The sequence below is a fragment of the Lepidochelys kempii genome, chromosome 21 (assembly GCF_965140285.1).
Source record: "Lepidochelys kempii isolate rLepKem1 chromosome 21, rLepKem1.hap1, whole genome shotgun sequence".
Classification (NCBI taxonomy): Eukaryota; Metazoa; Chordata; order Testudines; family Cheloniidae; genus Lepidochelys; species Lepidochelys kempii.
Window position 1 is genome coordinate 16998666 of NC_136400.1, and position 14963 is coordinate 17013628.

The 14963-nt window shown below is 52.4% G+C and overlaps 2 protein-coding genes across 5 annotated transcripts in view; both read left to right on the forward strand.

Annotated features, from left to right (window-relative positions):
• The window catches only part of CYB561D1 (cytochrome b561 family member D1), a 433261-nt gene that overhangs the window by 150794 nt on the left and 267504 nt on the right, over nucleotides 1-14963 (forward strand). The window lies entirely within an intron of this gene.
• CPNE5 (copine 5) overlaps nucleotides 1-14963 on the forward strand; it is a 195661-nt gene that overhangs the window by 113577 nt on the left and 67121 nt on the right. For all 4 annotated transcript variants that reach the window (XM_073320008.2, XM_073320009.2, XM_073320011.1 and 1 more), the window contains 2 exons: nucleotides 13551-13592; nucleotides 14007-14082. In XM_073320008.2, the coding sequence (XP_073176109.1) occupies nucleotides 13551-13592; nucleotides 14007-14082 (118 nt within the window). The remainder of the gene's footprint in view (nucleotides 1-13550; nucleotides 13593-14006; nucleotides 14083-14963) is intronic.

Consider the following 14963-nt stretch of genomic DNA (forward strand, 5'->3'; position numbering starts at 1 on the left):
GCACCAGGAACTAGAACAGAAGTGGCAAGTGTGCCATGCAGATGCCCCCATGGCAAGTGGGAGGAATGCTAGATGCCAAACAGAGGGCAGCTGGCAGGCGGCTGAGTTCCCGTCCTCACCGAGGCCATAGGTCCGAGCCACCCATGAGGGCCAGTCCTGCAGCAGGACAGAAGAACCTGACAAAAGGTTTTCTGCGGAAAAGGACCTAGGGGTGACAGTGGACGAGAAGCTGGATATGAGTCAGCAGTGTGCCCTTGTTGCCAAGAAGGCCAGTGGCATTTTGGGATGTATAAGTAGCGGCATAGTGAGCAGATCGAGGGACGTGATCGTCCCCCTCTATTCGACATTGGTGAGGCCTCATCTGGAGTACTGTGTCCAGTTTTGGGCCCCACACTTCAAGAAGGATGTGGATAAATTGGAGAGAGTCCAGCGAAGGGCAACAAAAATGATTAGGGGACTGGAACACATGAGTTATGAGGAGAGGCTGAGGGAGCTGGGATTGTTTAGCCTGCAGAAGAGAAGAATGAGGGGGGATTTGATAGCTGCTTTCAACTACCTGAAAGGGGGTTCCAAAGAGGATGGCTCTAAACTGTTCTCAATGGTAGCAGATGACAGAACGAGGAGTAATGGTCTCAAGTTGCAGTGGGGAAGGTTTAGATTGGATATTAGGAAAATCTTTTTCACTAGGAGGGTGGTGAAACACTGGAATGCGTTACCTAGGGAGGTGGTAGAATCTCCTTCCTTAGAGGTTTTTAAGGTCAGGCTTGACAAAGGCCTGGCTGGGATGATTTAACTGGGAATTGGTCCTGCTTTGAGCAGGGGGGTTGGACTAGATGACCTTCTGGGGTCCCTTCCAACCCTGATATTCTATGATTCTATGAAAAGCAAGGAGGCCCCTGGCTGTGGCCCTGGAGGACGCTGAGCGTGCTGGTGACAGAGTTGCCACAACCCTGTCTGGTCACCGACAAGGAAACACGCCAGGAGCAGCAAACAAGCTGCGGGGGCGGATGCCGGTTAGTAGTGGAACTGACAACGGAGTGGCTGTGTGATCAGAAAGGTGTGGAGGGTCCCGGGCAGTGGTTATTGACCGATCTCCACTAGGAGGGAGAATAACCATCTCGCCCCTCAGAGGGTCAGGCTGATCCCTGGCCTCTGCCCCACAGATCTCCCTTGGTTTGTTCCTACCTGGCTCTGCTAGTTCACGGATGTCACGCCAGGCTGACATTGCATGTTACTGGGCATTGGATTTTCAAGGGGAAAAAGAAGAGAAGGTGTAACAGTAGCCCCTGGAGTCATGTGACTTTTGTAAGCCTGACCAATGTCACATGACTGGGACCAGGAAATAAAGATCCATCTTTTACTGACACTCCTGTGTGCCACGCTTACACTCAGCATAGGGTGCCACCTGGCCAGCGCTCACCCAGACAGGCCGGCTTCGGCTTGTGTGTCCGGGTGCCATTTGGCAAGCCCTGAGGTCTGGTTTTTTTGGTCTGGGGGGAGGAGGCAGAGCAGGGGGCGGGACCTTGTCCAGTTACCAGCCATTAGAAAGGTGACCACCCTAACTCATCACCTTGGGCTTGCTGTCCCAAGATGGGCTCCCAACACCCAAGCCATGCGCATGACTAGGTATTTAACTCTATGCTCAACCCCCGCTCCTCTGCTGCAAGACACGCTGCAGGGGAAAGGGATTCGCTTCTCAGGCCACTGGACACAAACAGACCCCGTAGGTCTCACTGGCTGCTGAACTCCCAGCCTGACTAACCCAGCCTGTCACCCCCCAGGGTCACCCTAAGTCCTGGTGCGGCGCATGCAGTCCTGGAAAGCTGCGCCCTCCCGTTGGCTCGCATACTGCTGCTGGGGTGAAGACTGTCCTCCGTGCGCAGAGCCGTCCCAGGGCACAAACAGAGCAGAGCCCGGGTGTGGGGAGGCAGAGCCAACAGTGCGGTTGGAGGCAGGAGCTCTGGAGGCCGGGAGCCGAGGAATGAGGGCTGCTTGTTGGTGGCCACATTAGGCAACCTGATTCTGTGCTCATTTATACTCATGCGTCTCCAAGAAGTCACACCAAGTGCACATCAGGCCCATAGATTGTGTCTGTTCCTCGATATCAGTGTGATATTTACGCCAATTGCCCTGCCAAATATCCAGCCCTCCCCATGGCACATGGCAACACCCCCCCCAAGGGAAGCCAGGCTGGCAGAGACACAAACCCTTGTTCTAAGACTAGCCCATTGTCTGGAGCAGAACTGCTCTCCTAGAGATCAGGAAGGTGCTTTTTTTAGGACGAGCCTTTCTCCTTTGATCGCTGCGTGTAATCACCCCCCTGTTACCTGCTGGGCAGCGCAGAGCTAAGCTCGTGATGCCACTGGCTACAGAGTTGGATCTTTTGTTGTTTTTTGTTGATGAAAAGAGAAGACAGGAAAATGGAACATGTGAAACTGACATGGTAGCAACATCCCAAGGGATGAAAAGGTTTGGAAAACCTCCATGGATCTCCAAGCACTGTACAAACATTAATGATTTCAGCCTCACAACTAGGGCCTGTTGAAAATTTTCCATCAAAACTATGTTTCAAGAGATTACGAAATTTTTCACAAAAATTGCCTGCTTTCCAGAGAAACATTCAATTTTGCATTGAAAAAAGGAATGCCCGAAAACCAAAGGACTTCAGTTGTGAAATGCCAGCTGTCATGGTGACAGGGCGAGCTGTGTTTAAATCTCTTTTCAGTCCCTTTCAAGTGCATCCCTCTGGTTTCTTTGACAGGTTTCTCTATTCACTCCTTTCTGGGTGGAACCACACAGTCCAACCACTCCTAGACTGCCTCTCTGGGCTGCAGCCTCTCTGGTCACCAACCGTGATAACGTGAAGGCCCAACTGTGTGGCAACTGTAAGCCATTTTCCTCTGGAAACCTGTGTCCAGCAGCTAGTTAAAGTGACTCAAATACAGCTTCTTCAAAACAAACAATTATTTATTCACCCAAAGGTCGATAGCCAGCAGGACAACGGGATAAAACAACAACACATCTATCCACCTGGGACTTACCCAAACTATATTCTTCACTTGCAAGGTCTAGGTAAATTCTACTCAGCCTTGGATTGGGAGAGACAGACAGTCCCTGGAGTGTTCTGCCAGCATGTCTCTGTCAGCAACTCATCTCCAGCCGCTGCTGCCCACTCACCCCCACTTCCTCTCTAGGCTGGGGACTTTAATGATTTAGTGCCCCTTTGACAAGTGAGCATTTCCCAGTTAACAGCTTCCCCATTGTTCCCTTAAGGACTCTTAGTATGCCCTCTGGTGGTACTTTATCTTTGGCATCCTTTAGTTTCCTGTTTGTTTGCCCCCCTGACAGCCTCCTGAGATTTAATTACATGCAGTCAGGCAGGATAATATCAAACAGGCAAACTGAGGTGCATGTAATATTAATAAAATATAGTACAGATAAAGCCCTACTTCTCCACACCATCGCAGTGCCTCATGGGAGTTGTAGTGTGGGTGCATCGTATCCCCCTTCTCTTCTGTGGTACAGGCTCTTACTTAACTTCATCTCCCACAGTACACTGCAGCCATGCAACTGCCTTGATGAGCTGCCTTCTCTCACCAAGAAGGGAGACCATGATGCATGGGGATGTAGTCCAGCCAGGAAACTAGTGACTAGTAGCATGGATGTAGAGGTGAATGAGGCACCCAAATGACAACTCCCAGGAGGCAGCATTTCAGAACTGAAATATTTTGGGGTTTGATTATTCACCAAAAACTGGAAATTTTCAATGGAAACCCCTTTCCCCGTTTTCTGACTAGCCGTATGTACAGCCCCCTGTGAGGTCAGTCAGTATTATTATCCCTATGCTACACACCGGGGCACCCCCAGAATTTTTCCACCTGGTACGCATAACCCCCCCTTGTGCCTACTGCCCCTCTCCTGCCGGCTCCTCCAGGCAGGCACTCACCGCAGCGCCTCTCCTTGGCTAGTAGCAGGCCTGCAGACAGGGCGGGGCAAAGGGGGCAATTGCCCAGGGGCCTGGGCGATGTAGATGGGTCTGGGGGCTCCTGGCTGCTGCTGCTGTAGCAGTATCGTCAGCCCCAGGCCCTCTTTGATCGCCCGGGTGGGCCCGGCTCCTAGGCGCGTGCAGGGCGATGCCGCGGGCGGCAAAGGCAGCCAGGCGGGGGCGGGTGGCAGCCCTGGCCGTGCCGGAAGAGCGTGCCCAGCAGTGCAATCAGCAGCTCGCTGGGCAGCACAGGCACAGCACTGCCCAAATGTCAGGCGGACCCCGGGCCCACTGACTGTTCTGCCCTGGGGCCCGGAATTGCTGTCGGCAGGCCTGCCTAGTAGCGGGTCTTGTGGCTATTGCTGAGCAAGTCCTACCGGCAGAGCAGACGGGACATGAGCTGCTAGAAGTGGCACAAGATCAGGCAGGGCCCCAGGGTGAGCCCTGGTGCAGGAGCCAGCCTCATGGCAATGGCAAGGAAATGGAGGGTTGGCTGCCCCACAGCTCTCTGTCATGATGGAGGGGGCCACAGGGCCAAACTGGAGTGTGCAGTGAAGCAGCCAGTGCTGCTCCTCCTCTGCCGATGGTGCACACCATGTGTAACACGCATACAGCTGTGGGTGCCACTGGCTACAGGTGGGGAAACTGAGGCACAGGGCAACACGATGACTTGCCTAAAGTTGTGTAGTGTATAAGGATTGGGTAGAATCCCTTTCAGTAGTCTGTGAGCCCTCTCATGGTGCTCACTGTTTGTGTTTCAGAAGCCCCCAGAGTCCTTCTGGAGCAGCGGTGGGTATATGTAGTTAGGCATGTTGCCTATAGTTAGTAAATGCAGTTATTTGTACCTCACCTCGCCCTGTGGTTCTTTCATACTATGATGTTGTGCAAAGGGCAAACAACCCAGCAATCACGGAGCTGAGACCAGAACCCTGCAGTCCTGGCTCTCCACAGCCAACCACTCGATGACACACGGCACCATCCACCCATAACATATGGCATCATTGCTGGGGAAGATTTCGCTTCACTGCCCTTAGCAGGGCCAGTCCATGCCAGGTTGCATACAAGACTCCGCACCTCCTGGGACACAGCTTTGGGGACCAAGTCCTGCACCTCCTTACAGTGGTGTAAATCTGGAGTAACTCAGCACAGTCACTGGAGTCACCATGGCTTTACACAGTGTACGGGTGAGCAGAACTTCTGAGCCCTCTCGATATAGGCATGGTTGAACGGGTGCTAGTAGGAGGCAGCGTGGTCTAGAGCAGTGCTTCTCAAGCTATCTGAAGTGGGGGATGGGCAATTTTTTTTCCCAATGTGCGCGCAGACTGGCAGGCGATGGCTCGCGAACCAGCACCGGTCCGCGGACCACCACTTTGAGTAGCACTGTCTAGTGGATAACATCCTGGACTAGCGCTCAGGAGAGCTGGGGTCTATTCCTGGCCCTGCCGTTGGCCGGCTGAGTGGTCTTGGACAAGTCACTTCACGGGGAGGATGATTCTGACCTCCTTTGTAAAGCGCTTCGAGATCACAGCTGACAGTGTCAAAGAACGAGGTGTTGTTATCAGTGCAGTGTCCCTTATCCGTGCAGCCAGAGACCATGCCAGCCATGCTGTGTATTGTACTTCTCCCCTGTGGCAGCCTTGCAGGCCCGATTACAATACAGGACTCTGAAAAAAGGATCCGCTCTGCTAAAAGTGAGGATCTGGCCCACTGACTCCAGCGGAGCGGTGCCGACTTACGCCAGCTAGGGATCTGTGCTCAAGACATTTCCGCTGCAATGCCTCAGCATTTCAGTGCTGGCCGTCGTAGCCGTGGTGGGAGCTCGGGGGCAGACCAGTCTCTAGGGCTCCATCACTATTTTAAACACTGTGTTCGGCAGACCTGTGCTGAGCAAAAGTTTCCCAGTGTGAGCCCCGCCTGCCTTTTGGACAGGGGCGGGCAAACTTTTTGGCCTGAGGGCCACATCTGGTTTCTGAAATTGTATGGAGGGCCGGTTAGGGGAGGCTGTGTGCCTCCCCAAACAGCCAGGCATGGCCTGGCCACCGCCTCCTATCCGACCCCCCCCCCTCCACTTCTTGCCCCCTGACGGCTCCCCCAGGGCTCCTGCCCCATCCAACCCCCCTGTTCCCTGACGGCCCCCTGGAGACTCCTGGCCCTTCCACCACCACCCCCGCTCTCTGTCCCCTGACCGCCCCTGGATCCCTCCCCCCATCCAACCCCCCCCTCCTTCCTGACTGCCCCCCCGGGACCCCTGCCCAATCCGACCACCCCTTCTCCCTGACTGCGCCGGACCCCCTGCTCCTAACTGCCCCCTGCCACCCCATCCAACCCCCCCCCTTCCTGACTGCCCCGCCTTGCACCTCTGCCCCATCCACTCCCCCGCTCCCTGTCCCCTGACTTCCCCCAAATCCCCGCCCCTGACTGCCCCCCGCCACCCCATCCAACTCCTTCTCTCCTTCCTGACTGCCCCCCCACGGCCCCTGCAAAACTACATTGCTCAGGCTTCGGCTTCAGCCCCAGCTGGTGGGACTGAGGCCCCCGGCTTCAGCCCCATGCAGTGGGGCTTCAACTTTCTGTCCTGGGCTCCAGCGAGTCTAATGCTGGCCCTGCTTGGTGGACCCCCTGAAACCTGCCCCGGACCCCAGGGTGAGAACCACTGACTTAGAGGGTGGCTTGTGCCCTGACCAGGAGGGCGCGTAACCCTTTCTGAATGCTTGGTTAGCTTTTCCTCTTTGCCTCAAGAGCCAGGTGACTGTCCAGTCCCCTTCTTTAAATCCCGCTCCGTTCTCAACCTTGGCAATCTCTTGTGCCAGTGCATCCCGCCAGGCTAATTGTGTGGAAAATATTGCGTCAATTTTCAGTTTGGCACCTTGCAGTTTCACGACAGCGGTAGCCCTTTCTATTCTTCTTCATGCTATTCTATCTACGTCTCCTCGGAATCTGTCCCCTCATGCGAAAACATTTTCAGACGACGGCTGTATGAAAGAAGCTGCTGTACTCCAGTGAATGAATATCACGGTTCTGATGTGTCTGGATCTCTTGTTCCAGACAGATGCACACATGGAGACAGCCAGCATACTGATACTGGGACAGACACATTGCTCCCAGAGAGCCAGCTGGCTGCTGAGGAGCCGCTGACTGTCATGGCCTCCTCCCAACCCCCTCGTAAGTCTCCTGAGACAGTCAGAGCTCTCCAGCTCTCAGTCACCAGCCGGAAACGCCTGTCACACACTCTGCCGGAGTTCCAGTTTGGGGGCGATGCTGATTAATTTGCTTACAAGTGTGTGTCTGGGGGTTGATGGCTTTGGGACTCTAATTGCACTGGGGAAAGCGAAGACACAGGGAGCCCCCCAGCTCCCTGGTGCTAATGCTCTGGGGCCAGGTCTCATTCTGAACAGCCTCTGGGGATTAGCCTTTGGAGTGGTCTGCTGCTGGTTTAAGAGCCTCTTGAAGCCAGTCTGCCCAATCCAGGTTCTAGCCAGTCATAGCCCACAGCACGGTAGCTAGCGAGGAAGCTGGCTCATTAACCAGGTGTTATGGGTACACAGCAAGAGAACAATCCAGAGCAAGGAAGGAACTGCAGACAGATGTAACAGATGTGGTGCTGTAGGTAGATGCTATAGCTAGACATGCCGCTGTGACGTGCATCCGATGCGACATATATCCGCTGCGATGTGTCATACAATATGGTGATATGATCAACGCAACATATACATGATAAATGTGTCATACCGTGATATTATATAATATGATTTGTCACATACTATGGTGATATGATAGATACAACATATACATGGCATATTGTGCCATATGATACTCTGATATGAAAGATGCAACATATACATGATAAGTGTGACATATGCATGATAGGACATGTCATATACATGGCAGATGTGACATACACAAGATATGGTGTGTCATGTGGTGATGATATATACATGCTCAGGGTGACACATATGTATTCCAGAATGATAGATATGACATATGCCTGAAAGATGTGATGTATACATACTCCAGAATGATAAATGCAACATATTGGTACTCCAGAATGATGCTGGAGATTATTTAGGGAGTGTGACAGGGTCAGGCCAGATGGGTACAGGAGAATGTTAGAAGGCAGATATATATTAGTCCCAGATTAAGCAGGTCCATTTTCCCTAGGTAAGGCAACAGGAGCAGTTCCAGAACAAGAAGGAACTTGCTGGAACAAATTCAGGCAGGCAGGCAGGCTAATTAGGACACCCGGTGCCAATTAAGAAGCTGTTAGAATCAATTAGGGCAGGCTGGCTAATCAGGGCACCTGGGTTTAAAAAGGACTTCACTTCCCTTTGTGGTGCATGGGTGAGTGAGCAGCTGGGAGCAAGAGGCACTAGGAGCTGAGAGTGAGAACGCGGACTGTTGGAGGACTGAGGGGTACAAGCATTATCCGACACCAGGAGGAAGGTCCTATGGTGAGGATAAAGAAGGTGTTGGGAGGAGGCCATGTGGAAGTAGCCCAGGGAGTTGTAGCTGTCGCAGAGCTGTTCCAGGAGGCGCTCTAGACAGCTGCATTCCACAGGCCCTTGGCTGGAACCTGGAGTAGTGGGCAGGCCTGGGTTCCCCCCCAAACCTCCCAACTCCTGATCAGACACCGGAGGAGCTGACCTGGACTGTGGGCTCCACCAGAGGAGAAGGTCTCTGGGCTGTTCCCTGACCCACATGGTGGATCAACAGAGACCGTGGGGATTGTTCTCCTTCTGTTTCCCTATGCTGGCCAGTGATGAGGTTAGCTGAGTGAACGGCAGGTTTGAGCCACGAGCGAAAGTGGCCAAACTGAGGGCTGCCGTGAACCTCTGAGGAGAGCAAATCCGCCAACAAGACCCACCAAGGCAGAGGAAGAACTTTGTCACAGGAAACATAGCGCATTGCTGGAGGAGGATTTTTTGCATCTTTCCTCCACACGATTCAGAGCTCTATAATTAATGCATAATAAATACATAAATAAATAATACCATGATGGGTGTGCGTGTGGGGGTGTGAATTTGAGTGTTAACATAGCCAGAATATGTGTCTCCTTGTTTTGGACCCAGTATAGTCTTCCGTCTGTCTCTTCCTAGATTGTTAGCCATCATGCTCACTTGCCGAGCTGGGTGGGGGAGCATTCGTTTAATTTACTTTGCGATCCAGGGTATTTTTCTCTGGAGGTCTCCCAGGGGCACATCCCTCTGGATCAGTACTACCCCCTTCTTGGGCTTTGGTTTTTATTCACAAAGGGAAGTCAAAGGAAACAATGCAAAGCCCAGTCCAAGCCTTGCCCCTAACTTAGCTGCTCCTCCTCAGGGCTGCTCAGCCCATACACTAGGACCTCCCTCTCTAGTTAGACATGCCCATCTCCCTTATAGCTGGGTGGGTAAAGAGCCAGCTGCCTCAGAGAGTTAGAAGAACCCACTTAGGTCCAGATTTACGAAGGTATTTAGACACCTAACAATGCAGAGAGACACCTGAGCTGCTTGGGCACGTTTGTAAACTCCACTAGGTGTACACCTGCATCCTTTGTAAATCTGGCCCTTAACCCTTTCCCACCCAAACTCTGATACAGCTCCATGCCCTGAAGCCTCCTTATCCATCATCCTTGCTCATGTTCAGCTTCCAGCCAGTCTGGCAAGAGGTTGTCACAAAGGCTGACAGACCGACCCTTACAAGGTCCAGCCCTGGGTGCAATTGCAGAGGCGAGAGGCCCCTGACGGATGCTCAGTGCTGACAGCTGCTGGGGGATGGTATTGCTGTTAGGGCTGGAGGTACAGCCAGCTGCTTTGAGAGAGTGAACGTTTGGGGCTGACTGTCCGCGTGTGACTTTAAATGTAATGTCCGCGCCACTTTGGCGTCACTAATCTCGCAGGCGGCTTCATGCCCATCACTTCAACGCAGAGGGGAGGCCAGCTGGGGAGTTGAGCAGAGTGGAAGAGCAGTGGGATCTGTGTATGACTTTCTCTGTCTCTGGAAGTGTGTAAATGCATTAGGATCAACCGAGGGGAGTCAAAATTGGGTCTCCCACCGCTCCGGAGAGTCCCTAATCACCAGGTCTGGGGTATCCTGAAGTGGGCCTTTCTCAGTCTCCCTTGCTAAAGTGTTCCATGGGGTATAACTAATTAACTCTACATTGGGCCACACAGCAGGAGACTCTAGAGCCCCGGGCTTTAAGGCACTTACCCTGAAGATCCAAGTTAAATCCCTTGCTCCGAGCACCGCTACTGGCTCAGGCCCCGAAGGGTACATCTGCCCTGTACTGTCAAACCTGCAGCAGCAAGTCTATGAGCCCAGCTCTACAGATGAGAGCTCTTGCTAGGGTGCTAGGAACGGCCGCACTGGCATCGTGGCTCGGGCTCTGCTACCGACCCCGTTGACCAGGCTCTGAACCTTGCTGCCGAGGGTTTGAAAAGGCCGCATAAGGTGCACCTAAAAGCAAAGCAGGCAAGGGATTCTGCTGGGGTCTGGTGCCAGCTGGCATCCGGACTGCGCGTATGCTCAGCTGCTGGAATTCAGGCACCCAAAGGACTTTTACCTGTGGAAACGTAGTCACCTTGGAACTTTAGGCACCTTCAGGCCAGGCGGCAGCTGAGAAGGGGGTTGTTAAAGCCACTGGCACATAAATGTTCAATTTAGGGGCCTAAGATGGCAGTTAGGTGCTTAAATCCCTCTGTGAATCTAGCCCATGGCTTGTCTGGGCCTCAGCTCCCCATCTGTACAATGGGACAACAGCTGTGCCCTACCTCCCAGGGTGCTGAAGGTAAATACAGTAACGATTATGAGGTGGTGGGGCCAGATAAGGATCTTAGATCATGATTTACAATCCTGTAGTGGTAAGAATATAATTAATAGCGGGAGACCCAGCTCCTGGGGCATTTGACACTGGGCTCATCTTTAATGGAAACAATGATTCATTAATCAACTTATCTGCTGTGATTTAAGGGGCAGAGCAGGAATGATGGGGAGTCAGGGACGCTGCTTCCATTCCGGGCTCTGTCACTGATTTGCTGGGTGGCTTTCAGCAAATCACAGCGCCGCTCTGTGCCTCAGTTTCCCCTGTAAAAAGAGGGTGCTAATATTTACCTAGCTGAGGCTGAACACTTGCTAAGCGCATTCACCACCCCCTCCAAGACAGGGTATCCCTTTTCTCAGCACTCTGTCTGCATTCTGTGCGTCTATAGTGAGCACCGACTGGACCTCATTCCCACTAAGCAAGAAATTGACAGTTACGTTAGATGAGGCAGGTTTTTCTGTAAGGAAAATAGGATGAAATTCAATAAGGACAAATGCAAAGTCCTCCACTTAAGAAGGAATAATCAGCTGCACACATACAAAATGGGGAATGACGACCTAGGAAGGAGTACTGCGGAAAGGGATCTGGGGGTCATTGTGGATCACAAGCTAAATATGAGTCAACAGTGTAACGCTGTTGCAAAAAAAGCAAACCTCATTCTGGGCTGTATTAGCAGGAGTATTGTAAGCAAGACACGAGAAGTAATTCTTCCGCTCTACTCCACGCTGATTAGGCCTCAACTGGAGTATTGTGTCCAGTTCTGGGTGCCACATTTCAGGAAAGATGTGGACAAATTGGAGAAAGGCCAGAGAAGAGCAACAAAAATGATGAAAGGTCTAGAAAACATGACCTATGAGGGAAGATTGAAAAAATTGGGTTTGTTTAGTCTGGAGAAGAGAAGACTGAGAGGGGACATGAGAACAGTTTTCAAGTACATAAAAGGTTGTTACAAGAAGGAGGGAGAAAAATTGTTCTTAACCTCTAAGGAGAGGACAAGAAGCAATGGGCTTAAATTGCAGCAAGGGCGATTTAGGTTGGACATTAGGAAAAACTTCCTAACTGTCAGGGTGGTGAAGCACTGGAATAAATTGCCCAGGGAGGTGGTGGAATCTCCATCATTGGGGATTTTTAAGAGCGGGTTGGACAAACACCTGTCAGGGATGGTCTAGATCAGTGCTTCTCAGGCTATCTGATGTGGGGGACCGGCATTTTTTTTTTTGGGCCGATGGCTCCCAGTCTGCAGACCACCTCTTTGAGTAGCACTGGTCTAGAGAATACTTAGTCCTGCCATGAGTGCGGGGACTGGACTAGATGACCTCTCAAGGTCCCTTCCAGTTCTATGATTCTATAAACCCGGCTGCTTAAGGGCATAAAGCGATTACTAGCCATACAGGCCAAGAAGAAGCTTCCCGCATGGGCAGGTTATTCCATAATTATCCACTGAGGTTCTGCCCCCTCCTCTGAAGTAGCTGGTACTGGGCACTGAGGGAAACTGAGGCTAGATATCCCCTGCTCTCTGATCCGCTTTGGCAGGGCAGCTCTGTGGAGATCTCAGGGTAGCGGTCACCAGCCAGCACTCTTCACCTGGTGACCCATGGCTCCTGGAACGATCCTAGCTCCCTCCTGTGTGGCCCTGCTGGTCTCTGCAGCACGGTGGGTTCACCCCACACACTTAACTCGTTCGCCTGCTTCCAAGAAAGTCCAAACAAATTATTAAGATGATTTTTAATTATCATTCCAACTCCTGCGCTGGAGATTTAATTAGTTTGTTTTGACTGTTGCGTGGGTCTTTCCCCCTTCTTCCCCCCCCCGCCAATACCACCATTTTTTTGGAAGTGTATTTTTAGCCTCAGTTGCCATGGAAACGTAGACACCAGGGCCAAGCCAGTCACAGATGGAGACAACACACGCAATCCACCCCCTCACTTTGTTTCCCTGATTGAGACAGCGCTTTGAGTATTAACTCCTTCCCCACCCACTGGGTGCAGCCACGGGCTTCTAACCCGTGTCTGTCCACATCGGCTGGAGGCTTCGTGCAGTAATCTCTGTTCCTTTGCGTAACCATCATGAGCGAGGGTGTGTTAGAGCTGTGCTGATCTGTAGGGGTGGGAGTCTGTGACAGTCTTTCCCCTGGAGCGCTTCCTGCTTTTAGGTCTGGAGGGCCCTGGTTCAATCCATGAAGATCACGCTTGTGCCAAACTCCACTGGAAACTCTGTGCTGAGCTATTTTAATACCACTCTCCGGAAGGGGGCTGCAGAATTAGGCCTGGCCCAGAGACTGGTGATGGGAATGGTTAGAGACCTACAGAACCATAGAAATGTAGGGCAGACAGGACCTCAAGAGGCCAGCTAGTCTAGCCCCCTGGTGAGGCACCATTAACTATAGTCTCATATATAGAGGGCTTGAAAAGAAAGGCCAGGTTGCCTTATTGAAGAGGCAATGAAGAGAGGGCAGGATAAAGGTGTACAGAGAAAGCGGACGAGGAGCAGTACATAGCCCAGACCAGCAGAGGGATGAAGGACTTACAGGCCATAGACCAGGAAAGTAGGAATGTGTTTAGGTGAGACCTGGGAGGCAATGGAGAATGGACAAGACTCTTCCAGGCTGCACAGTAGAAGACTCTTGCAGCAGCATTGAGTGAAGGGCCAGAGAAGATGCTGATGCTAGCCTAGGCTGTGCATGTGGGGGCAGAGGGATGATCTGATCTATCCTTTAGTGAAATCGTCCCACCCTGACTCTGGCAATAACTTTGGCATTGTGTCTTGCAGGACCATCAAGGTGGAGGTGTATGACTGGGATCGGGATGGCAGGTAAGGGGGACTCACTAGATCTATGCAGCCTCCAATACAAACCTCAAAAATGCCAGAGCAGGCTAGGCACTGAAGCCAGTGAGGGCTTTGCAGTGATTCCATCCGGGGCAGGATCAGGGCCATTGTGCTGCAGACATTACTCGTTCTCTTTGCAGAGAGATGCTTTGTCAGTGATTCCAGTGCAGCAGAGAGGGAAAGACAACAGGAGAAGAGAGGGGACTGAGAAAGAGACAGCGAGGAGGGAAGAAGGAGCTTGAGTGAACTCTACAGCGGTGGTTCCCCCCAGGACCCTGCCCCCACTTAGCAATATGGGAAGGTCAAGGTGGTCATGGCCCCTTGACACCTGGGCACAACTCCCAGGCTGACAATCCATCACTAGAGAATTTCTCATAAAGCTTCTCTTTCCATGCACAGCCACGACTTCATTGGGGAGTTCACAACCAGCTACCGAGAGCTGGCCCGCGGGCAAAGCCAGTTCAACGTCTATGAGGTGAGTGACAGACGGGGCACCCCCAGAACCCACCTAGGGGGCTAGCCAAGCTCTGGGCAGTCAGGCCTCCACTGTTCTGGGCCACGTCCCTTCCACCAGCCTTGTGCACTCCAGTGTTGAGAGGTAGTGTAAATCAGGAGTGACTCCTGGGCTAGATCCTCAGCTGGCGTAACCTGGCAAATGTCCAGTGGAGCTATGCTGATTTACACCAGCTGAGGGTCTGGCCAGTGGTCACCACCAGTGCGACACCATTGTGAGATCAGGACTAATGATTGCCTAGTCCCTTGTGCAGTTGTTTGTACCTGTGGAAAGGGAGTGACAATGGTATCAAATGCCACCCAATCAGTTTGCTGTCACACACTGGCTGCTCTCCTCGGACAGCCTGGATTCACCGCATGCTGACATCACATGGGAGGTGAGTCTGATGGTCTCTCCTAACTTGGAGAACATCTGACTACAGGGCAAGGACCATCTTTGTGCTCTGTGTTTGTACAGCACCTAGCACAGTAGGGTCCTGGTCTGTGACTAGGGCGTCTTGGCACCACGGTAATAATAAATAACAATAATTGCAATAACAAAATCAGCACACAGTTGAGTCCCTGCTCAGGAGATGGCCAGGTCTGCCAGTGAGCAGTGATGGGCATCAGAAAGCTGTGTGGGGAACTTGGGCCTGGAACAGTGGTAGATGGAGGTGCATCGGCAAAACTGGCAGTCTTGGGGAGTCCAAGACTGAAACAGCAGAGGTGAGGGTGCAAGGGCATTGGCAGAGTAGGGGTTGGGGAGCTATGGGCTGGAACAGAGGGAGGGCAGCTGCTCAGGACTCAGGGCATTGGCAGGAAATTGCTCAGAAATCAAGATTCAAGTCTCCCTGAGCATAGAAA